Raw genomic sequence first — 25,007 nt, forward strand, 5'->3', positions numbered from 1 at the left:
ACCTCATTGGCCATAGATGTGTGGGTTTATTTCTGAACTCCCAATTATTTCATTGATCTATAGGTCAATCTTTGTGCCAGTTTACCATACCATTTTGATTACTGTAGGTTTTAATAAGTTTTGAAATTGAGGAGCATAAATCCTCTACCTTTGCTCTTCTTCTTCCAGATGGTTTTGGCTACTTTGAACCCTTATCCTTCCATAAGAATTTTTTCCTTTGCTTTTTTAAATCAAAGGAATCCAGTGTCTCAAAAGTTATGAAAAATATGTTTAAAAAAGAAAGCACCAGGGAATCTGCCACAATTTTGCCCATTGTAACAATCCTACTTGTACCTTTTGATACTAAGCCTCTGTTGCCATGGCCTCTGTTATATTACTTCTCTTGTACAGCTGTACCTTTCTACAGGGAAACAGAAAATAGGGGGAAAAGGAAGACAGCTCTATTAGGGAGAAGAGGATGCAAGTCAAAAGCAAACTAGAAAGAAAGAGCAATGTTAAGGGTGAGATGAGAGACTGGTATGGAGTCTCCTTGGGAAATCTGAGTATGATCTGGTTTGGGGGACTGAAGAAGAGGCTGGACATAAATGGTCGTCCCTTTCTTCTTATTCCTCACTCATCTGGTCAGTCCCCCAACACCATGATATGCAGTAGACACACTATGGGTGTTTAGAATGGCATGAGGTCAAAACCATCTGTGACCATGTTGCCAAGACCCTACTGGAAGGCTAAGTGGGGAAATTATTCTATTCCCTTGGCTCCACATCCAGGTAAAGGAACACCCCAAAGATACAGACAGTGACTAGTGATGCAAACATGACAAGTGAGATAGAACACCTACTGAGGTGGAAGAGCTCTGGGAAAAAGGGCAACCTCCTGGGAAAGAGGTAGAAACAATCTTGAATTTTGTCTCACTCCTCAGATACAAGAATTGTCTGCTAGGGTGTATTGATTGCAGGAGATCACCACCACTGCATGACACTGTTCCTTGCCACAGTGATTGTCACATTCTTCACCCCCTTTGAGGATCAGCATGAGCCAATTACTTCCGTTGAAGATGTAAGTCTCCCTACTCTGTCTCCTTCCTATGACTTTTGTAATCTTCACCAGGCCTGCCCCAGAGGTGTGTTAGTCAGCTTCCTGGCATACTCTGAATCTGTAGATGTGTGTGTCTGGGATCTGGCCCATCATTTTATCAAAGTTTTTGTAAAACTAGTTTCAGTTCTTCAGTAAAGTCAACACCATCTCTGACTCTACTCTCTTTTCCTACCAGGTCAAGTTTTTTTTTTTTTTTTTCTTTCTGTCTGCCAGGATTCTCTCACTACCACAGTCAAGATTATCAGGATTATCAGTCTAGTCCTCTAGCAACATTGTGCCATGGGTAAAAGGGAGTAGCCACTACTCAGAATCCCTGGTGAATATCTGTCTGGGTGGGAGACTGGACCATGACATGAAGGGACCAGTCATGGACCCCATCCCCAGAGTTCATGTCAGAGGCCAGCATTCCTCCAGGTGCCTTGCTGTTCCCTGTATGGGAACCAGAAACCATATGAATTTGATGATTGTATTTTCCATTTCTGCAAAAAGCCTGTTAGAATTTTGATTGGGATTGTGCTGAATCTGTAAATCATTTTGGGAAATGTGAGTTTGGGACTATGTACCCCAGAAAAACATGTTCATAAACTTAATCCATCCCTGTGGGTGTGAACCAGTTATAAGTAGAGACTTTTTATGAGGTTACTTCAGTTAAGCTGTCATCCAACTTGAACAGAATGGGTCTTAATCCTATTACTGGAGTCCTTTATAAAGGGAATGAAATTCAGGCACACATTGAAAGCACAGAGGGATCTGCCAGAAGCTGACTGTCAACAGAACCTGGAAGAGAAGGGAGAGGTCAGGAGAAATCACCATGTGCATTGCCAAGGACTAAGGATCACTGGCAACCAGACCCAGAATACCAGTCTTTGGTAAGAAAGCATCACCTTGCTGATAACTTGGTTTGCACTGCTCCTAACCTTAAAACTGTAAGCCAATAAATTCCTATTGTTTAGGCCAACCCATTGCATGATATTTGCTTTAGCAATGAGAAAACTAAAACAGGTAGTATTGACATCAAAATTATATTGAGACTTCTGATCCATGAACATGGGATATCTTTCCATTTTATTTAGGTCTTCTTTAATTTCTTTCAGCAGTGATTAGTAGTTTTCCAAGTAAAAGTCCTTTATATTCTTGGTTAAATTTATTCCTATATTTTATTATTTTAGTTGCTGTTGTATACTGATTTTTTTTCCCCCAGGATTTCCTTTTTTGGTTTGTTCATTTCTAGTGTATAGATACACCAGAGGTTTTGTGTGTTGATCTTGTACACTGCCATGTTGTTGAATTAGTTTATTAGCTGTAATAACTCTTGTAGATTCTTCAGTATTATATACCAGGTCATCTACAACAGGGATAGTTATACTCCTTTGTTCCAATTTGGATGTCTTTTATTCTTTTCTTTTCCTAATTGCTCTTGCCAGAATTTCCAGTACAATGTTAAATAGCAGTGGTGAAAGTTTGTCTTGTTCCTGATCTTAGGAGCAAAGCTTTCAGTCTTTTATCATTAAATATGATGTTAGCTGTGGGATTTTCATTTATGACCTTTATCATGTTGAGGAAGTTCACTTCTATTCCTAGTTTTTTGAGTGTTTTTATCAAGAATGGGTGCTGGATTTTGTCAGATGCCTTTCTGTGACAATTGACATATCATGGGCTTTCATCCTTCATCCTATTAATGTGGTGTATTATATTGATTTTTATTCTTTAATGTTGAACCACCTTTGTATTCCTGGTATAAATTCCACTTAGTCACATTATGTAATTCTTTTAATGTGGGTTCGGTTTGCTAGTATTTTGTTGAGAATTTTTGCATCTATATTTATAAGAGATCTTGGTCTGTAATTTTCTTTTCTTATGACTTTTTTTTTTAAGGAAAAGATATAGTGGTGTTCTTTTTTTAAAAATTATTTATTTCTCCCCACCACCATTTGCACTCACTGTCTGTTCATCTTCTTTTTGGGAGGCACTGGGAACTCCCAAACCTGGGACCTCCCATGTGGGAGGGAGGCACCCAATTGCTTGAGCCACCACTGCTCCCTGCTTTTTGTATCTCTCATTGTGTTTCCTCATTGTGTTTCCTAATTGCATCATCTTGTTGCTTCATCTCATTGCATCATCTTATTGCATCTGCTCGCTGTGCAAGCATATCACATTAGCTCAATGTCTTGCTCTTCTTCCCTAGGAGGCACCAGGAACCAAACCTGTGATCTCCCATGTGGTAGGCAGCACCCAACTGCTTGAGCCACATCTGCTTTCCTTCTTTTGATATCTTTAGTATTAGGATGATGCTGGCCTCATAGAATAAGTTAGGGAGTGTTCTCTCTCTTCACTTTTTTTAAGGGGTTGAGAAAGATTAGTGTTAATTCTTCTTTGGACGTCTGGTAAAATTTACCAGTGAAGTCGTCTGATCCTGGATGTTACTTTGTTGAGAAGTTTTTGATTACCAGTTTAATCTCTTTCTGCTAAGACCTTCTATTTCTTCTTGAGTCAGTTTAGGTAACTTTTGTGTTTCTAGGAATTTGCACATATCATCTAGGTTATCTAATTTGTTGGTATACAATTATCAATATCCTTTTATAATTCTTTTTATTTCTGTAAGGTGGCTGGTAATGACCCTGCTTTTATTTCTGATTTTAGTTATTTTGGTCCTCTCTCTCTCTTTTTTGTCAGTCTAGTTAAAGGTTTGTTGATTTTATTAATCTTTTAAAAAAACCAACTTCTGGTTTTGTTGATTCTTTCTAATGTTTTTTATTCTCTATTTCATTTATCTCTGCTTAAATCTTTAGTACTTCCATTTTTCTTCCCACGCTGGGTTTAATTTGCTCTTCTTTTTTCTAGATCTTCCAGCTATCAGGTTAGGTCTCTGATTTGAGATCTTTCTTCTTCTTTTTTTAAAAATAAGCATTTAGAGCTATTATTTTTTGTCTCAGTACTACCTTCCAGAACTTTTGGTATGTTGTGTATTCTTTTTTCATTCATCTCAAGATACTTCCTAATTGGCCTTATGATTTCTTCTTTGATTCACTAGTTGTTTAAGTGTGTGATATCATTTCCCCATATCTGTGAAATTTCCAGTTCCCCTTCTGTTATTGATTTCTAGCTTCATTCCATTATGTCTGGAGAAGATACTTTGTATGATTTAAATGTATTAAATCTAAAATGTATTTAGATTTGTTTTGTGACAACATATGATCTATCCTAAGAAATGATCCATGTGCACTTGAGAATAATGTGTATTCTGTTATTAAAGTGTTCTATATATATCTACTAGGACTAGTCAGTTTATAGTATTCTTCACATCGTCTATTTCCTTATTTACCTTCTGTCCAGATGTTCTATCCATTATTGAGAGTGGTGTATTGAAGTTTTCTCCTATTAATGGGGTCATTTCTATTTCTCCCTTCAAATGTGTCAGTGTTTGCTTAATGTATTTTGGTGCTCTGTTTTTAAGTGTATATATGTTTATAATTGTTATATCTTCCTGATAAATTGAACTTTTATCAATGTATAATATTCCTCTTTGTTCTTTTTAATAGTTTTTGTCTTCAAGTCTATTTTGTCTGATATTAATTCAGCTATCCCTGCTCTCTTTTTTTATTTGCATGAAATATATATTTTTAATCCTTTCACTTTCAACCTACAGTGTCTTTGGAGTTAATGTGAGTATCTTACAAACAGTGGATAGCTGGATTATACTTTTCTATCTATTTTGCCAATCTCTGCCATTTAACTAGAAAGCTTAATCCATTTTCATTTAAAATAGCTATGCAATAATGCAGGACTTACATCTACCATTTCACTGTTTGGTTTTTGTAAATTTTATACTCTTTTTTTGTCCCTTAAGTCTTCCATTACTGTTACTTTTGTATGTAGTTGTTTTTTTGTAGTGAACCATTTAGAATCTCTTCTGTGTATATTTTTTCAGCTATGTTCTTTGTGGTTATCATGGGGCTTAACTTTAACATCCTAAATCTATAACAATGCCATTTATGATACCATCTTAACTTAAATAGCATGCAAAAACTATGTTCTTATATCCCTCCATCTCTCCACCTTTATGTTCTTATTACAACTCTGTATCCTGAACCGCATATTTATTATTGCTTTTATGCATTTACATTTTAGATCCTGTAAGAAATAAAAAGTGGAGTTACAAACCAAAGATAAAAAAGTACTGACATTTATATTTACCCACAAGACCAAACTCCCTTAGCTTTTGTTTATCTGGGAATGACCTAATCCACCCTCACTTTTGAAATGCATCTTTTTTCCCCTGGATATTAAATTCTTGAGTGGCAGTTCTTTTTTCTTTCAGCCCTTTAAATATGTCATTCCACTGCCTTCTTGCCTCCATAGCTTCTGATGAGAAATTATTCATCTGAGGATCTCTGTACAGGGTGCATTGCTTTTCTCTTGCTCCTTTCAGGATTCTCTCTTTGTCTTGGCATTTGATAGTTTGACTATAGTGTGTCTGGGTATGACTATCATTTTTGGAGTTCACTTCACTTCTCAGATGTGTATATTCATATATATCTCTAGTTAAAATTTGGGAAATTTTCAATTATTATTTCTTTTTTTCCTCTTGTCAATAAAAAAATTAATATCAGTCTTACAATTTTACTCCATTAACACAAGATAATAACTATAATAACAATAAATATGCTTTGGTCTGTGGTTACATTCCTGCCCCCCCCCCCCACCTTGTTTTTGTTCAGTCTCTGATCTTGGATTTGGGATGATGTTTGCTCAGCTTCAGACTGAGAGAAGCCTTAGATATTATGGGGCAAAGTAAATGAATTGTTTTGCTTGCAGTTGATGATACCTCTGATGTTGACATGTCCAACATCATCCTTTTGTTAGTTGTCCAGGGCAAACCTGAAGAACTGGAAAGTAGGAGTTGACCATAACTCTGCTGGGTTTCAGAGTTCAAAACTGGAATATGAATAATCTGAAGATTTACATCTCTGAGAAATTTACATCCTTAGTTAAGTTTATTCCTAGATATTCTATACATTTAGTTGCTATTGTAAATGGATTTTCCCCCTTGATTTCTTCCTTAGATCTCTCATTCCTAGTGTATAGAAACATGTTGATCTTATATCCCATCACTTTGCCAAACTTGTTCATTAACTTTAGTAGCTTTGTTGTAGGTTTTCCAGGATTTTCTATAAAATAATAATGTCATTTGCAAATAGTGAAAGTTTTATTTCCTATTTGGATGCCTTTTACTTGTTTTTCTTGCCTAACTTCTCTAGCAAGAACTAACCCAATGTTGAATAAGACTGGTGACAGTGGGGCATCCTTGTCTTGCTCTGGGTCTTAGTAGGAAAGCTTTTAATCTTTCACCATTGAGTATGATGTTAGCTGTGGGTTTTTCATATATTCCCTTTATCATGTTGAGGAAGTTTCCTTCTAGTCCTATATGGCCCACTGGATGGAACGTGGGAAAGTGTGGGCTATGGTGTGGAACATGGGACATGAGGTGCAGCAATGCCCGGAGATGTACTCACCAGATGCAATGGATGTGACATGATGATGGGGGAGAGTGTTATTGGGGGGGGAGTAGTGGGGTCTGGGCGGTGGGGGCGAATGGGGACCTCATATTTTTTTTAATGTAATATCTTTTAAAAAATGAATAAATTGAGTAGAATTTGAAAAAAAAAGGATGCTGAATTTTGTCAAATGCCTTTTCTGAATCAAAAGAGATGATCATGTAATTTTTTCCTTCTATCTGTTAATGTGGTATATTACATTAATTAATTTTCTCATGTTGAACCATCCTTGCATCCTAGGATAAAACCCACTTGATCATAGTGTATAATTAATTTAATGTGTTGTTGGATTTGATTTGCAAGTATTTTGTTGAGGATTTTTGTATCTTTAATCTTTATTAGAGAGATTGGTCTGTAATTTTCTTTTCTTGTAGCATCTTTATGTGTCCCTCGTATTAGGGTGATGTTGGCATCATAGAATGAATTAGGTAATGTTTCCTCCTCTTCAAATTTTTGGAAGAATTTGAGTAGCATTGGTATTAGTTCTCTTTGGAATGATTGATAGAACTTACCTGTGAAGTCATCTGGTCCTGGGCTTTTCTTTTTTGGGAGCTTTTATATGAATGATTTAATGTTATTATTATGATTGATCAGTTGAGGTTTTCTATTTCTTCTTTCATCAGTATAGGTTGTTCATGTGTTTCATCCATTTCGTTTAAGTTATCCAACTTGTTGGCACACAATTTTTCATTGTATTATGATTCTTTTTATTTCTGTGGGGTGAGTGGTGGTGTCCCTTCTCTCATTTCTGATTTTATTTGCATCTTCTCTATTTTTCTTGTTAGTCTAGATAAAGGTGTGTCAATTTTATTAATCTTCGGAAAAACCAACTTCTGGTTTTGTTAATTCTTTCTATTTTTTATTCTCAATTTCATTTAATTCTGCTCTAATCTTTTGTTACTTCTTTCCTTCTACTTGCTTTGGAATATGTTTGCTGTTCTTTTTCTAGCTCTCCTCTAGGTGTGTAGTTAGGTCTTTGATTTTAGTTCTTTTTTCATTTTAAATGTAGGTATTAGGGCTATAAATTTTCCTCTCAGCTCTGCCTTCGCTACTTCCCATAAGTTTTGATATGTTGTATTTGCATTTTCACTTGCCTTGAAATATTTACTGATTTTTCTTGCAATTTCCTTCTTGACCCACTTATTGCCTAAGAGTGTGCCTCTTTGCTTCCATGAATCCAGATGATAAATCAGCACTTCATCTTATTGAGTATCCCTTATGTGATGGATCTCTTTTCTCTTGCTGCTTTCAGGATTCTCTCTTTACCTTTGGCATTTGACAATCCAATTAGTATGTGTCTCAGAGTAGATCTGTTAAGATTTATGCTGTTTGGAAGGTTGCTCTACTTCCTGGACATGTACATCCATGTCCCTCATAAGAGTTGGGAAATTTTCAGCCATTATTTCCTCAAATACTCCTTCTGCCTCTTCTTCCTTCTTTTCTCTGAGACACCTGTAATCTGCATATTTGTGCATTTCATGCTGTCATTTAATTCCCTGAGTCCCTGCTCAATTCTTTCTTTTTTCTCTCTATCTCTTGTTCCATCTGAGCAATTTCAGATGTTCTATCTTCTAATATGCTAATTCTTTCCTCCGCTTGTTCACATGTATTATTGTGTGATTCTAGTGTATTTTTTATTTTTGTCTATTGTGCCATCATTACCATAAGATCTGTTATTTTTATGTATGTTTACAATTTCTTCTGTATGTTCATCCATAATGACTTCTTGATATTCTTTATCTCTTCTTTCATCTCCTTGAATTGCTTTAGTAGGTTTGTGTGGAAACCTTTGATTAATTTTTCCAAATTCTGTGTCTCCTCCAGTATTTTAGCTTATTACTTTGACTGGGCCATATATTCCTGTATGGCTTGTATGTTTTTGCTGATATCTAGGTATATGATATCTTGAGGGATTTACTCTGTTGATCAGTTTCTCTCTTGCCTAGGGCTTTATTTTTGTTTGGCTTTGTGTTGTCTCTTCTTTGACACTTGATTCCACTTATTCTAAATCTTTAGAATTCCACATGTTCAACTGAAAAAATAAAAGAAAAATGAAAAAAGGGAAAAAAGGGAAAAGCACAAAAGAGGAAAAGGAAAAGAAAAAAGAAAAAGGAGAAAAGAAAGACAATGAAAGACAGAAAGAAAAATATGGGATTTTCTCTCAGGCCACTGGCATCCAATTAGGCATCCATACCTGGTTATTGCCCCATGGCCGCACTGCCCCATGGATACCCAGATGAGGAGGGATTAAAAAACAGGCCTCCCTCTAAGGCCACTGGCATCTGGCTAGGCCACTCCATGGATGCTGTCCAAATTATTTGCTCTGTGGCATGCTGCTCTTCCAGTGCCTGGCTGGGCACCTCCTCTTTGGTTGCCTGTGCTGATTGCCCTGCATCTCTGCAGCTTCCCCTATACCTAGTAAGCCTGCCTGTTTTCACACTACTTCTGGAGGAGGAGTGCAGTCTGCCACTCTCTACTCTGCCATTTTGGATCTGCTTTCTTACCATTATTTCTTTAAATATCCTTTCTGAACCTTTCTCTCTTTCTTCTCCTTCTGTATCTTCCATAATACATATATGGCATGTTTGATAATTTCCCACAAGTATTTCAGAGATACTCACTTTTTTCATTTTTTCTTTCTTTTCCCCAGAACAAATAATTTTAATTATGTTATTTTTAATTTTACTGATTATTTCACCTTCCAGCTCCAATCTGCTGTTGAATCCTTGTAGGAAATTTATAAATTTAAGTTATTGTGGTCTTTACCTCTGTTTGGTTCCTTTATATTGCCCTGCAAGCCATTTTAGCTTGCAGGACAAGTTCTGGGATGGTGAGGCAGAGATGAGTACCTTGGTTCAGTCCTTCAGCTGACACCACACAGATTGGTACAGACATACAAACATGCAAGTATGTGCATAAGGGTTACTCTTCTCCTTCAAGAACCCAAACCAGGGACCCAGCCTGGAGGTACAGGCTGCCTCTGTATTATGCTTTTTTCTTGATTAAGCACTCACCCAGTTGTTGCAGCCCTTTAACTGTTTTCCAGAGCTTGGAGAAAGATGGTTCTTCCAGTTTTGCTTGTTTAAAAATTCTATGGGGACAGAACTCTGGAGAATCACACTCCACCATATTGGTGATTTCATTTCCCTATGTATGCTTTCAAAAAGAGACTACATTCATAATGAAACCTTAAATAAAGTACACAAACATCAAGAGACCCAGTAGCTTTTTGATTCCACTGAAGGTTTGTAAACCATGGTTGTGCATCAGTTTAAAGGATATATGTGTGGAGGTGAACAGTATTCCCTAGCAAAGTGGGTAATAGAAAGGTCTCAACCAGTGCCTTGCTTACAAACTGGCTGTGTGAACCTAACTTACACTCATTACTCTGAGCCTCAGTTCCCATATTATTTAAATGTGTTTAATAGTAATATTAATATAACAGTATCTGCCCTTTTTAACTTTGAGAATCACTGTGAGTAAAGGATTTATTTAAAAAATGAGCAATGGCTCTATTTTAAAAATGTAAAACATTGTAGAAAATTTACATCTTGTAAGTGTTGTCTCTGTCTACACTCAAGGTATATCCTGGATCGGGAAGGCCTGATGAGCCATCAGCCTCTTTAAATCTACCCATCCTTCAAGTCGAGCCCACTTTCTACCTCCTCCACCATTCTGGTTCATGAAAAGTTCTATTCTCTAAAACTTCAGGGCATTTATTATCCTCTGAGCTACTTTAAAACAATATTATTATTATTATTAATGGATGACTAGAAAATCTCAGCACTTCTTTCAATTTAAGACTGCTATGATTCTACAAAGTCAGGGTACAGACAACTTGTATTCAGATTTGTGACTTTATGCAGTTACTCACACTGTCTTCTCTGGAGGGCAAGTATTATTTTCCCTTTTTGATTGCTGGCTCATTTTAATCTAACAAAGTAGTCAATAAAACCAGAGCCTCTTTAGGGACATCTGTGAATCCCCTGAGAAGATCATTCTATATCCTGTATATTTTAATAATGGAATGCCTCTCATGTTTTCATATCACTAACACAGGCTGCAATTTAGTCCATTCCTTCTGGTTTTGTCTTGGTGACAAATCAGCATTTACTGCCCGTTAAAGAGTCCTTTATATTTTGAAATGGTTATTTAATTATCAAATCAGTGGGCATTGACTAAGGATCTCTTACGTGAAAACACTGTTTTGAGAACTATATGGGGGACAGGCAATACAAGTAATATAAGATGATTCTTGCCCTCTCTGAGTTTATAATCTGTTTGGGAGATGTTAAGTGTTTTAGTTTGCTAAAGGCTGCCAAGCAATATACCAGAAATGGATTGACTTTTGCACTAGGGATTTATTAGCTTACAGTTCTGAGGCTGTGCAAATGTCCAAATCAAGGCATGGTCAGAAGATGCTTGCGGAGATCAGACACATAGGAGTGTCTGCTCATTTTTTCCCCTCTCCTCCAAGCCTCATTGCTTTTGGTTTCTGGCTAAAGTTTCTTTCAGAAACTGTGTTCCACTCATCCCAGCTTATGGCTCCTGGGACTGCTCTCTCAGCTTCTAGGTTCTTCTCTGTCTCTGCAGCTTTTTTCTGTATCTGTGGCTTTTTACTCCTCCATTTATAAAGAACTCTAGTAAGAGGATTAAGACCCATCCTGGGTCATGCCCTACTAAGGTGATCTAATAAAAAAGAAGGTCCCTTAACTGAATCTAATCAATAGATTTATATGCATAGGAATGGATTAAACCTAAGGATATGATTTTCTGGGGTCCACAAAAGCTCCAGACTGCCACATTCTACCCCCTGAACTCCCAAAATACATGTTTTTTCCATATGCAAAATACATTCATTGCATCACAGTATTTCAAAAACATTAAATCATTTCAGTAACAGTATTAAGATACAAGTCTCATCAAAATCAGTTTTGGGGGTGTCTGTCTTGGGGCAAAATTCCCCTCAGGCTCTGGACCCGTGAAATTTAGAAAACAAGTCATCTGCTTCCAATATACAGAGAGACAGTCATAGAATAAATGGATGAAATTGGAAGAAAAGCAGGGTCATGGTTCCAAACAGTGCTGAAAACATAAAGGGCATACTCCATTAGATTTCAAAGTCTGAGAGTCACCTCTGAAACCATGATTTCTTATTCTCAGGGCCCAATGGAGCAGCAGTCCCACTCTTTCAAAGGGCTTGGCCAGTGGCCATGTTCTCCACAACACCCTCATCAAGACTCGGGGTGGCCTCGGAACTCTAGGTCTCACTCTCTGAGAACACTGGGATGATGATTAGACTCTCCCCAATCTCCAGGGCACAGGTTCAATCCCTTCAGATCAGTGGGTGGCAGGCCAGACTCTCCCCAATCCCTCAGGAATGCGCTGCACCTCTCTGAAGGCTGGGTCAGCAGCACTCTTCCTGAGCAAGGGGATGGAAGGTCTGCCTTCTCCCAGCTCCAGGGCACACTCGCCCTTTCTGCACACGTGGGTGGATTCGCTTTCTGAGCCCAAGAAAATGTCTTCAGTCCAGACACCAGCTTCCACGACACTGCTTTGAAGTCATTTTTCCTTCAACCTGTCCCTTTTCTGTCCCTCTCCATCCACACTGGTAGTGGTTCCAGTCAAACAGAACTCAAAAAAGACTTGTACGTTTAGCATGCAGGAAACAGGGATCCCAGTTGCCAGGCAGTAAGACTAATTCTCTGAAAGCTCGGAATTTCCCAAACCATCGATTTCTGGTTTGTTTTTGTGTGTGTGTGCCCAGGAGTTCAGTTTCAGCTTATCCCTTTCTATCCCTTTCTTCTTACATTCTACTATAAGCTGCAAGGAGAAGCCAGGCTTCACTTTCCACATTAAGTTTGAAAATCTCTTCAGCTACATATCCAGGCTTGTCACTTTCAAATCCTGCCTTCCATCTGACACCAGGACTCAATTTTTGCCAAACTGCCTGCCACTTTAAAGCAAGGATCCTCTTCCTTCCAGTTTGTAATGACTCATTAGCCATTTCTGTCTAAGACCTCATCAGAAGTATCTTTAGTGTCTCTTCAAAGCAATGTAGGCATTTTCTATCAAGCATCTCTCAATTCTTCAAAAAATTTCCCTTACCCATTTTAAAAGCTCTTTTAATATTTTTGGTATTTATATAGCAGCAGGCACCTCACTTATCCAGTCCCAATTACTGTTTAGCTTGCTAAAGGCTGCCAAACAATACACCAGAAATGGGTTGGCTTTTTAAAATTTTTTTAATTTTTTAATTTTTTAAGGGTACCTGAGCTGGGAAATAAGCCCAGGACCTCTGTCTGCGGGAAGCTGGTGCTTAACCGCTGAGCCACATCAGTTCCCTGAGTTGGCTTTTTCATTTGTTTGCTTGTTGTTTGTTTATTTGCTTTTAGGAGGCACTGGAGACTGAACCCAAGGCTTCCCATGTGGGAAAGAGGCTCTCAACTGCTTGAGCCACATCTGCTCCCCTGGCCTGGCTTTAAAATGTGCTTTTATTAACTTATAAGCACACAGTTTTGAAGCTATGAAGATGTCCAGATTGAGGCATGATCAGAAGAGACTTTCTCCCTGAGCTGCAGCTGTGGGTGATTAGGCACATGCTGGCGTCCACTAGTCTCTCCTTTCTTTTCTGGGCCTCACTGATTTCCCCTTCTGGCTAAAGTGGCTTTTTCTCAGCTTCTGTGTTCTGTTGCTTTCCGTTTCTGGCTCCCAGGGCCATATCTCTCAATTTCTGGGGTTCTCTTTGTCTCTGCATCTTTTTTTTTTTCTATATCTGAAGCTTTTTATTCCTTCCTCTGCTTATAAATGGCTCCAGTAAGAAAATTAACACCCATCCTGGGTCATGCCCTACTGAAGTGAACTAATCAAAAGGAAGGTCCCTTAACTGAATCTAACAACAGTTCCCATCTACAAAAGGTTTACACCTGCAGGAATGGATTAGTTCAAGAAAATAATTTTCTAAGGTCTGTAAAAGACAAACCACCACAGGAGATTACCTGTAAACTAGGTAAAAATTAAATAAGAGGTTATTCTTATCAGATGAAAATGATTCTTAATCTTCTGTTCCTGAGGGCAAAGAGTACATGATACATAATCAGTTTGTTATCACTGGTACAAAAAAGCAGGGTGGTTAGTCTCAAGTCTGCACAGGAGGGGAGCGGAGTTGTGCTCTAGTGAATATGCTAAGTGCTTCCATGGGTAGATGAATCACACCTCCTGGGGAAGGGATGCAACCAAGACAGAATTTCACATGGAGCCAAATTTGCCTCTGTGATATCTCTAGACTTTTTCTGAATGGTGAGGAAAATTACTTATGGATAGAAGAAGGATATAAGAATCTCCCACTTCCTGCATGTGGGCCAACTCTTTTACTTATGGGGAGAAATTAATTTAGTAAATGATCCTAAAGAAATGTGTCATGTAAGAAGAATTGTGATTCTCCTTATCAAAGAAAATAACCTTCTTTCTAAGAGGGTTCTTATCCCAGGATGAAGAATTGGGACAATCAGTGATGAATTTGATCCACTAAATCCATCATTTTTTTGTAGCACCATTCTCTTAATACTTACTTCCCCTACAGACTAAACAGCTTTTGCTATAGAATGTACAGAGGACCAAGCAAAGAATAATTTGAAGTATTAAATGATATGTAAAGAAAACAATAATTTGAAGTATTAAATGATATGTAAAGAAAACTTATCCTATTGATGGAGCCCTAGGAAGTTTTTTTCACAGTTTTTAATGGCTCTTTTTAAGTCACTGTAAAAATTTCAAGCTTTCTATAACATATTTTGCTGTAAACTTATCCTACCACTGACATTACAAAATGATATCAATTATTATTCATAGAATTCTGTACTCAGAAGAATGCCTGTTGTGGTCTAATTTGTATTATTACTTAGGTATTATTGATCTAAAAGGGGATACCTGTGAATTACTTTTGATCAGTATGTGAGAAATAATGTAGCACTGTTGTATTTTAAATCCTTTGATATAACCATATCTTTTCTTATTGATGTATCATTTCTTATTGATATTAAAGAGAAATTTTAAAGAGAATTATAAATTTGTCTAGTGGATGCATTTTCCCTTCCTTAATTAAATATACAATTTTATTTACTTATTTTCATTTTAATACTTAAATGTCATATGAGATAGGTAATTGAAGAATTCAGCTCAACATTTGTTTCATGGTTGCTCAAACAAAACTCATCTATTAATAAATTTATAAATTACTAAATATAAATGACTAATGGGTTTAAGTGCCATATGAGATAAGATTCTTTTTCCCTTGGAAAGGAAATCAGATGGTTATGGTTGGTTATAGATGTAACCCTAAAATTTATGGGCAGTGCAAATAACTTCTTAGCCTTGGCAACTGAAGAAGGGTAAATATTAGGGGGTTGGCAGAAAATACATACAGCACTTTATAGCACATGCCTACAATGTGCACTACCTCAATCAGATGGATTGATTGTAAAGGTCAGAACAGCCCTTCTTCACTTGTATTTTGCCACAGTGAATGGTATGTCTTTTCATTATAGAGGTTTTTAATAATGCTTATAAACTAATTGATATGTTTTATTCTTGGAGACTACTGCAGTTGAGCAGCAGTGACAAACCTTTATTGAATGATTAGTATATGCCAGCACTGTGCTAATATTTTCACCCAGTGATAAACTTCTCTTCTGCTTAACAAAATGTCACAGACATAACCCATAAGGAGATTTTAAAAGCTATCATTGCTTCTGTTATAACCCAGGCTTTCATCCGTTCATCCTTCCATCCACCTATCCATTCATTTTGTCCTTAAATATTCACTGTGCTTACAACATGCAGGCTCTAACTGTACCAGGAACTCAATAGATACTGTAGAATAAGACCTCATTTTTTACCTTAAGGAGCTTATAGATTGGTGGAAGAGATAAATTATGAGGTGGAATGAAGGCCTGGACTAATAAGGCATTATCAGTGGAATTTGAGATGTGTTAGGAGGGCAGAATCTATAGCATTCAGTTATTAATGACATCTACATGGTAAATTAGAGGGAAAAGTCTACAGAGACTTCTAAGTTTCTGAGTTGGACAGTTGAGTGGTTGCCATTGCTAGTCACACAGTAAAGACTATTAAGGAGCTGTGTATTTTAAGGGAGTGGGGTAGAGTAGGAATGGGGTGGGCTGAAGGAATAAAGTTGCCTATGAGGACCCTGTAGGGAGGTGGTAGAGCACAGAATCTAAGAGTCAAATCCTGGTTTATTGTCTGTGTGACCTTGGACGAGCTACTCAATAACTTTGTCCTTTTTTTTCTTCTTATCTGTAAAGAAAGGACAACAATAGGCTCTCTCATGGAGTAACATGAAGAGAAAATGAGATAAAACTTATAAAGCATTTGGGACAGTGACTAGAAATAATAAGTACTTAACAGTAGGTCTTATTTTTCCTTTCCTCTTTTTTTTCTCTAAGTGGAAATTTCCAGTAGAAAGTTGGGTGAAGGAACTTTGATGTTAGCAGAAAAGACTTGGCTGGATATCTAGATTTGGGAATCAACAGTGTAAAAAGTTAATTTGTGGACGTGTATAAGGTTAACATTTCTATGATTCAGTTTCCTAACTGTAAGTTTTGATGGTAACAGCACCCGTGTTATAAGGTTATTAAATAAGTTACTATATGCAAGTATTAATTTATAAATTATTATTTATCTAACTGTAGTATTATGTGGGTTAATATTTATAAATTACTTAGAACACTACCTGACACATAGTAAACACTACGTTGGTGTTTGTTAAATAAAATCAATTTTTCAGGGAGGGATCTAGAACTGCACTGACCAGTTTAGTAGCAACTAGCCTGACCTGGCTATGGAGCACTTGAAATGTGGCTGGTTAGAACTGAGATGTGCTCTGAGCATAAAACAGGTGACAGATTTCAAAGACTTGGTACAACAAAAAAGAATGTAAACTATCTCATTAGTACTTTGAAATATTGATTTATTGTTGAAATGATAATATTTTGGATATATGGGTTTAAATAAAACATTATTACAGTGCATTTTACCTGTTTCCCTTTTACTTTGTAAACTGTGTCAATCGGAACATTTAAAATTGCATATGTGGCTCACATATTTCTACTTGACAGTGCTGGCCTGAGGATGTTGATGTTACAGAGAGAAGCAGAGGGAAAGGAGCCTATGAAAGAAACTTTGAGGGAAGTGCCCAGGGATAGGACAGAAATGAGAAAAGAACAGTGTCACAAGCACAACAGGGAGATTTGGGATGGAAGGTAAAGTAATCAGTGCTAACTGCAGATAGAGGCCAGTTTAGATAAGGTAAAAAAAAAAAAGTGGCTACAATGGGCTGTTGATCTTAATGAGTCCAGTCTCAGTGGAGTGATGGAAACCAAAGCCAGATGTTTTATGGAGTGGTTAAGAGGTGAGAGCAAACAGTTCTTTTAAGAAATCTGGGCTATATGGGATATAATTGCAGTTAGAGAAGATGTTTTGTAGAAGTGTTTTATTTTTGTTTTTTTTTTAAGTGAGAAAGCTGAGCTGATGTGCTGAGGACAAAGAGCCAGTTATAGGACAGAGGCTGAAGATGCAGAAATGAGAGGGAGAGGCATGATGGAGCCAGGTCCCTAAGGCGGTGGGAGGGATTGTTGAGAAAAAGAGAACAAGGACAGGAGGGAAGAGAACAAAGGAGTGCAGATGGGTATTCTTGTGATTGCTGTGGGAAGAAGTTGAGGAAGATTTTGCCTAATGGTTTTAATTCTCTTGTAGAGGTTGGGACATGGACCATTGTCTGGGAGGAAGGCGGATGCTGGGAGGGTAGCAGCATCTTCTTGGAAGCCATTTGTGAGGAATGAATCAAGTCTGAGAATTAGTCAGAAGTGAGTCCTAACTGTCCTATTTGGAACTGCCCATCTCTCCATGCCCCGCTTTCTTTTGCCCCAGTACTAGTATGTTTGGATTACAAATTACCATTAGTTTTTTTTTTTTAATGTGCAAATGTCTTTCTTTCTTTCCCTCCCTCTCTCCCTCCCTCTCTCTCTTTTTTTCTTTTCAATTTTAATTCTTCTTCACCCCCAAGATGGCTGTCTGCTTATCTTCTTTAGAGGCACCAGCAATGGAACCTGGGACCTACCATGTGGGAGGTGGGTGCCCAATTACTTGAGCCACATTTGCCCTCCTAACCATTAGTTTTGCATCCCCCCCTGTTGTTTGCTGTCTGTGTCCATTTGTTGTGTGATCTGTATCTGTTTTTTTTTTTTTTTTTTTGTCTTCTCATTTTCTCTTCTAGGCTTCACTGGGATTTGATCCTGGGGACCTCCGATGTGGGAGAGTGGTTCCCTGTCATTTGTGCCACCTCACAATGTTCCTGGTTTCTGTCACGTCTTGCCTTTACTCTCCCCTGTGTCTCTCTTGCGTTGTATCATCATATTGCTGCATTGTTCCCCACATGGGCCTAGCATGCCTTTGTAAGGAGGCCCCGGGGATCGAACTCGGGTCCTCCCATATGGTAGATGGAAACCCAATCGCTTGAGCCATATCTGCTTCCACCAACCATTAGCTTTTAAACCCTTTGTTTTCATTGTCTTCTGAGTACATATGATAGACTACCTAAGGAGCCTCAAATATTTCTAGAGTTTGTGTTTGTTTAGTGTGTCTCATGATACTACATTCAGTGGTATGCTGGTGTAAATACCATCATCATCGTCAATTACAAGCTGCCAATGTGAAGTCACTATATACAGAGTTGGTAAGCGCTATACAGCAGAACATCATGTTATAATATCTTCACTGTACATTTACAATAGGTGTAAATAACTTCAAGTGCATAAATAATAGTAAAATGTAGTAAAATAATTGGGAAGTGGTGAGTTTTGAGTGTTGCATAACTTTGTTTTTAATAGAACTTATTTAAATGTAAATTTATTTAAATTTTAATCATGACATATAATAATTGGCTTGCAAAATTTCCTGAAAAGTTAATAATCAGCTCTTGTGGGCCAAACTGACTCTAGCACACCACTGTGTCATGTACACTGGATCATGTATTATAGTTTTTTTATAGTCAAGTCTGTCCACTATTTTTTGAGCTCACAGACTGTGACTTCCACATCTTTAAATGCTTGAACCATCACATGCCACACAGAACCTTGAATATCATAGCTATTTTATTCTTTGAGTTAAAGTGTTTCATCTGTATTTGTGTACAAAGGGTCCTTTATTATGAACATTATTTAAGCCCTAGATTTAATTTTTGTTTTTGTAAAGGATAGAAAACAGGAACGCATACATTATCAGATGGTCTCCAGTGAAGCCTTTGCACAAATACTGCATGCTACAGATGCTTATGGTCTAGAATCATTAGCAGTAACATATGCTCCAGCTCAAAAATGGCAACTATGGCTCCATTCTAAAATAGCTCAGGCCTTAACTTTAACATCCCTATCGTACGTTCAGGGTTCTGACTGCTGGTGGATGCACAAATACTTCCAGGCCAAAGGATATGTTTTGATGCCAGTTGCTTTTGCCTGACCCAGAGAGGGCTGCTTCAGAGCCAGTGGCATTTTTTCTGTCACCATCATGGTTGCTGCCCCTTTCCTCATTATTATTATCGAGAGGGATTATTTATCAAGGGCTGTCATGTGTATCTCACTGTGACGGGCTTCATGCAAATGATGTAACACAAATAATCCCCTGAAGGTCAGGTCTTAGATGCAGAAGCAAGCAGCAGCGGGGCAAAAGGATTTACAGAAATTCAGCACAGGGTATAACGTGGAGGAGGAAGGGGTGGAATTTAGGGGGACTGTGCTTACAGACAGGGAGGGAAAGGGCGGCTTGCTGGTTGGCATGAGGGGTGAAAGATGGTAAGTGGGGGGCGAGTCAGTGCAGGATGTGTGCGTTGAGACAGAGATGCCATGGGTGTGGCCAGAGAAGAGGATGAACCCTGAGGAAGGTGGGGGAAAGAGAGAAGGACAGGGAGAGGAAGAGGGAGAGGGAGAGGGAGAAGAAGGGGAGAGGGAGAGGGGGAGGGAAAGGGAGAGAATGGGGATCAAGAGTGAGGGATAAGAGCAACCAAATGAAAAGCAATATTAGGGAGGCGGAGGGAGGTTGGCTTTAGAGGGGCTTAAAGGAGTGGCTAGGACAGGAAAGGAGGCAATCTGCACACCTGAGCCCAGGAGCCAGCCCATCACAAGGCACCTCCCCCCACCCTCAAATGTGCCCCTTCCCGCCGTCTGTCACTCATGGGGGCCACCAGATTTGGGGACTAAGAACTAAAAAAATGGAAAAAGCCTAATTATTGAATTTTAATTGACCCAGGCACTTGGAAGATCAGTGCCTAGATAAATTCAGGTAGAGACAGTTGTTACTTCAATACACTTAGAGCCAAACACACATTAAAATTTTCCCAAAATTTTAATCTTTTTGAAAAGAATCTTTTTTTCTCATTCCAGGAAACTCTTCAAAACCCTGGAGAAGGCATGCAATGTGGACTTTTGTTTTTCAGGTAGATTTTATTAAAAATAGAAAAACCAGACTTTTCAGCTGTTACATAGCCATCAACAGACCTGTCAACAACAAATATAATGCAGGTTTTGTAACCCATGCTTAAATTACCATCTATTGATGTTTGAGGTGCCAGAGATAACAAAATTTCAATTCCTTTCAATTCCATGGTATTCATTAACTTCATTTTTTTTCCTAGGGAGTCAGAGCATTAATTAAGAAATCCAGTGCTATCTTATAGCATCAAGAGAATTTCAGTTAAAGTAAAAATTGTCGCATTTTTTTCACTTCACAAGTAGATGGAAATATTACAAAGGAGGAATACATTTTCTTCTGTAAAGAAGAGATATTTGATGATGATGGGTTTTTTTCCCCTTTGATATAGAAATCAGTGCTTTGATTTATTGTCATTAGGCTGAGCTGGGATCAATCAAATGCAGGGCAGTAAATGGCACCATTTTCCCCAAAGCCGTTTGTACTTTCCCATGAGAATTTGAAATCACCGCTCTCAGGGGCTGAAGTTTTATGTACCTGATAGCCCAAGGAATCTCACAAAGGCAACAAAGACATATTTTGTAGCTGAGCTCTGAGGTTTTTGAAAACTCCTTCTAAAATGAAAATATTTTATTGAGCAGGAAGGGAAGAGAAGTTCCAACCACTGGACATCTTTCCTTGAAACGGTTAATCAGATTTTAGCAAAGCATGAGAGGCCTGAGAAGGGGACACAATCCTTCCCCACGTTTTGAGGGTGAGGAGGACCAAGAAGGGCCGGAAGGTGGCGTGGTCCCTGGGTGAGGTGCTCCAGCTGGGTGTCTGGGAAGCAGTTGGTGGCATTTAGGCAGCAGGGGCCACAGGGCATGTTGGACAGTGGCGTTGAGTGCAAGAAACTTGTTTTGGGGGGGGGCCGGGTGACTGCAGGGATGGTGCTAAAGAAAGGTGAGCAGAGTATGCAAAGCACTCTGCTCCTTAAACAATTTTGTGGGGGTCAGTCCTGAAGATGATCAAATTATTCAGGGGATGGTAGACATGAATCAGTGGGAATGCCTTTATTTGCTTGTTTGGAATTGGTAAACAATTAGCCTTTAGAGTCACTTTTTGCCACCAATATATGGGATTAAAAAAGTGAAAACTGCTATTCAGGAGAGGATGGGCGAATTTGGCCAAGGAGGCCATTGCCTACCATTCCCTTGACAATAGAGACCGTATTTATCTGCTCTTCGCCAGCATTGAGACATACACAAGTCAGGAGCCTGTGGTTTTGCTTGTTGGCTTTTCTGTCCTGGAACCACAGCCCACCCACACGACAGCCCAAAGCTGACTTTTGTAAGGGAAAATCAAACCGGGCTATTACCTGGCAATCTTGTCTGTGCAAGACATGGTGACAAGCTGCTCCCCTAGCAAGACGCCGTCCCACGTTTGAACCGCACTGTGGCACCGGACAGGGATTGTCCCTTCCCCAGACTCAATCTTCGTCCGCAGGTGTCCCCGGAACTTCCTGACTATGTGTTTGCTGCTGTTCACTAGGAAATAGAAGGCAGCGGGTGAAAGATGGCAGGGATGTTTATTTGTCCAGGGAGACATTTTGCATTCTGTAACTTGGAGTGGAGGGAGAGGAGAAGGGGAAAAGTGTGGCCAGAACACATCTCGAAGGACCTTGGTGCCATGACCATTTGGGCTAGGCATGAGAAAACAGGTTTCAGGAATAATGTCAGGGCAGAGAAAGAATGTCTTCATTTCTTCAGTAGGGTCAAAAGCCTGGGCTGTGGACCAAGACTGTCTAGACTGGGGTCAGCAAACATTCTGTAAAAAGCCAGAGAATAAATATTTTAGGCTTGGGGGCCATGTGCTCTGGTCTCTTTCAAGGCCACTCAGCTCTGTCATTGTTGTGCCAAAGCTGCTACAGACAATCAAACAGATGGGTGTGGCTGAGTTCCAACAAAACTTTTTTTATGGACACTGACAAATGAATTTCACATACGTTCATAACGGTGTCATGAAATTCTCTTTCCATTTTTTCCTTGCCATTTAAAATAGCTTCCAGGCCATACAAAAATAGGCAGTGGGCCAGATATGGCCTACAAGCTGTAGTGTGCCAATACCTGATCGAGATTTTAATCCTGGCTCTACCACCTTCTAGCTGTGTCACCGTGGAAAAGTTACTTAATTTCTCTGATACAGTTTCTTCATCTTTACCTTTTAGGGTGTGAGAATTGACTAAGATAGGCCACGTAGACATGCTAGCACAGGGTCTGCAGCACAGCAAGCACTTATTAACATTCCTATTTTTATCAAGGTACTAGGTGAGCCTGGCCCTCTGCTAGGCATAGAAACAATGTAGCTAGGACTGGATCCCTGCTGATCCCTAACACTTCCTGCACACTCCCTCCTTTCCTCTTCTGAGCCCTCTCATTGTGTGTGCATGCACAGGCATGCACACGCACATGTGTGATTACACATACACACTCATACACCCCCTATTGTTCTTTGGAGGACTAGCATGACTAGGAGGAAGCTTACATTTATTTTTCTTTAAAAAAATTCGGTATATTAAGTCTGGATGATATTGTAGTATAGAAATGGTCAACTGCTTTGCATACAAGCTATATAATAAACTTGCACCTTGATTCTGACATTTATATACATATGATCACATGAATGAATATTTTTAGAATTTGTAGAAATTCTGAACTTTACCACCATTTATCATCCCCCCATTTACCCTCATTGAAGGCACCAAATAATAAACACCTGAGTGTGTATAGGAACTTTCTCCTCCAGGACGGCAGTCATTTTCAGTTTGTTATTTCATTGTTTTGAAGAACTGAAATTCTTATAATACAAATTCATAGTACCCTAAATTGTATCTTTTGGGAAGAGAGACAATTACACTCTCTGGAGAAAGAAAATTCTTGAGGTTTTGCTTTTTGACCCTGCTGCCAGTCAGAGGGAAGGTGAGAGGCTGAGCCACACTGGGCACAGCAAACAAATGCCAAATCCTCCATCTGCTAGAGAGGGCATTTCTTGTTTGGTATTTAAAAGGTACTAGGAATTGGGTAACAGTGATGATGATGATGATGATGATGATGATGATGATGATGATGATGATGTGGTGATGATAAATTGAACATAAAATAATTCAAAAGACATACAAAAAACACTTGAGTGAACATTTATTTTAACCCGACTTTTTACATGATTCAGGTGTGGTCTTTACCAGCAATTCTCTTTGCAGAATTTGGAGAATGGAGGAGCTAGTATACCTAACAGGAACACATTTGCCACAATGTTAGGCTCTTTACTCTTCATTGGAGATATTTTCTCAGTGAATATGATACTTTCTGTCCCTCTTTTTATGGTAATTATAGTGTCCTTATCATTCTCCCAACACTTCAATTATCACGCCATTTTCCAGACCTCAAAAATTGCCTATTATATTGAAAGCTTTCTAAATTCTTATTCTTTGCTCCTGCAGAAATAATTTTCCATAAAGCAGATTTTATAGTCTGGCAATGGCATGAAGACATAGAGACCTGATTTGAATTAATAACTTGTTTCTAGGAGTTAACCCAAAGTTTTCTAGCTAGTGTAATTTTGCCTGAAGTGCCAGGTGCATGAGATGTTTCCAAGAAGAGTTTATTTTTGGATGTGGTAAGTCCCAGGCTGCCTTCTCCAGCTTCCTCTCTGATCAGCTTGATCACTACCAGTGTGAATCTGAGTGTCTGTAATCTTGTAGTACCTGTTTCCTCTGGCTCTTTTATGGCTAATTGCAAGAGGCAGGAAGAAGTTGAAGATGCCTCTTCAAGCAGAACAAAATGTCAATCTAACCAGCAATTGCAATGAACTGAATTTAAATAATCTGTAGTGGATTTATAATGTGCCTGAGACAAGTAGAGGTATGAAACATGAAGATCTGCCTGCTGTGTAGACATAAATACTCCCAAAGCCATTAGAATATTCTAATCAAATTCTAATATTCCAAGTCATTAGACATTTCGATTATACTGTTTATTAATCTAAAATTCTTAATTTTTGAGATTTATGTCAAGATAAAGTGAGGGTAGTAATTAGGCTTAGAAAATTGTCCAAGTGAATCTTTTATTTTTAGTGGGAGACTCGAAAGGCGATGGAAATAAATGACAATTTAAATTTAGTCCCCTTAGGTTGCTAAAGATCTATTTAAAAAGTGACACACAGTCCTTACAATGGTGTAGGGGAGAAAGAGAGGGTCAAAACATGGGAAAAATAAAGGTATAAGAAAGGAAAAAATATTTGTAAACACCAAATAAACTTTTAATTTTCACACTATCTCCAAAAGGTACATCTGTTAAGTGATCTTAATTTTTACTGCAATATTATCAACAATTTTTGCCAAATGGTCATGTGGGTGACCTTTACCTTATGTGATGATGATGATGATGATGATGATGATGATGATGATGATAGTGATAGTGATGATGATGTATTGTGAGCTCACATAAATGCATTGGTCCTACAATGCATGGATATTATATTTTATGTTTTCATAACTCATTAGGCAAATCTGAAACAGGAATTTAAAAAATTGTATTTTAGATTCCCTGACTTCTTAAGGGATTTTGGTTCAAGTTCTAGAAATGCTCTTCCGTACAGTGAATGGAATTATTTAGAATGTACTAGGCAATCAGTGTATGCTTGTAAAATAAATATATAACACAGTTGTTCTATTTCTCATGACTTATGTAATGGGAGGTAGAAAAGAAAATTTAACAAAGCTGGTGAGTCCTTGGAAAGAGGCACAAGAGCTAAATTTACCAGGTCACCAAAAACCATGAAAAGAAAGAGAGAAAAGAAAGGAAGAAAGAGAATCACAGA

General features: G+C 38.3%; 1 protein-coding gene and 1 pseudogene across 4 annotated transcripts in view; both read right to left on the bottom strand.

Annotated features, from left to right (window-relative positions):
• ADARB2 (adenosine deaminase RNA specific B2 (inactive)) overlaps nucleotides 1-25,007 on the bottom strand; it is a 627,544-nt gene that overhangs the window by 43,462 nt on the left and 559,075 nt on the right. For all 4 annotated transcript variants that reach the window (XM_058297664.1, XM_058297665.1, XM_058297666.1 and 1 more), the window contains one exon: nucleotides 21,508-21,676. In XM_058297664.1, coding sequence (XP_058153647.1) covers nucleotides 21,508-21,676 — 169 coding nt within the window. The remainder of the gene's footprint in view (nucleotides 1-21,507; nucleotides 21,677-25,007) is intronic.
• On the bottom strand, nucleotides 428-9,779 carry LOC139438995 (cation-dependent mannose-6-phosphate receptor pseudogene; annotated as a pseudogene).

The sequence above is a fragment of the Dasypus novemcinctus genome, chromosome 5 (assembly GCF_030445035.2).
Source record: "Dasypus novemcinctus isolate mDasNov1 chromosome 5, mDasNov1.1.hap2, whole genome shotgun sequence".
Lineage (NCBI taxonomy): Eukaryota > Metazoa > Chordata > Mammalia > Cingulata > Dasypodidae > Dasypus > Dasypus novemcinctus.